This window comes from Merops nubicus, unplaced genomic scaffold, assembly GCF_000691845.1.
Source record: "Merops nubicus isolate BGI_N331 unplaced genomic scaffold, ASM69184v1 scaffold29618, whole genome shotgun sequence".
Lineage (NCBI taxonomy): Eukaryota > Metazoa > Chordata > Aves > Coraciiformes > Meropidae > Merops > Merops nubicus.
In genome coordinates this window covers 1-541 of record NW_008624117.1, presented here as the reverse complement: position 1 = coordinate 541, position 541 = coordinate 1, and the positions used below count along the sequence as shown (strand labels likewise).

Here is a 541-nt window from a genome sequence, read left to right as displayed (position 1 = left end):
CTCCCCAGAGAGAAGGCAGAGCCGAGTAAGACCAGGCTACCATTTATTGTAAAAGGCCAGCGGTGCCTGCGGTGCCCTGAGCAGGCTCAGCCAGGGCCAGGAGGAGGTATGGAAAAGTGCTATTTACACCGAGCTCCGGGCATGTGCCCCAGGGGTCCGACCCCCCAGGGATCCCTCCCTGCTCCTGTCGCCTCCAACCCTCTCAGTAAAAGCTCTTTGCAGCTCCCTGGGCCTGGTTCTTGCTCTGGTCCTTCCCCGAGTGTCCCGGGCACTCCCTGGGGCTGGCAGGGCTTGCGTCAGCTCCCCGCAGAGCCGGCGTCGGCTGGGCGTCCATGCCCACGGGGCAGCCCGATGTATTGTGGCAGGCGGTGCCAGGGTGTTCCCCGCGCTTGCCCATGGTGAGGATGCCCGCGGCGTGGTTGCCGGAGCCGTGCAGCAGGCGGTAGAGCCGGCTCTGGAAGGCTGGTGGGATGCTCTTCCTCTTGCCCAGCGTGAGGATGCCGGCGGCGTGGTTGCCCATGCCGTGCAGGAGGTCATAGAC

At 65.8% G+C, this 541-nt stretch overlaps 1 protein-coding gene across 1 annotated transcript; it reads right to left on the bottom strand.

The window, feature by feature from the left end:
* Positions 1-202: 202 nt before the first annotated feature.
* On the bottom strand, positions 203-538 carry HCRT (hypocretin (orexin) neuropeptide precursor; the record flags this gene model as incomplete). The annotated part of the gene is made up of 1 exon (XM_008945313.1): positions 203-538. A coding segment is annotated over one exon (336 nt), but the record flags the coding sequence as incomplete, so codon positions are not given.
* Between the last annotated feature and the right edge of the window lie 3 nt (positions 539-541).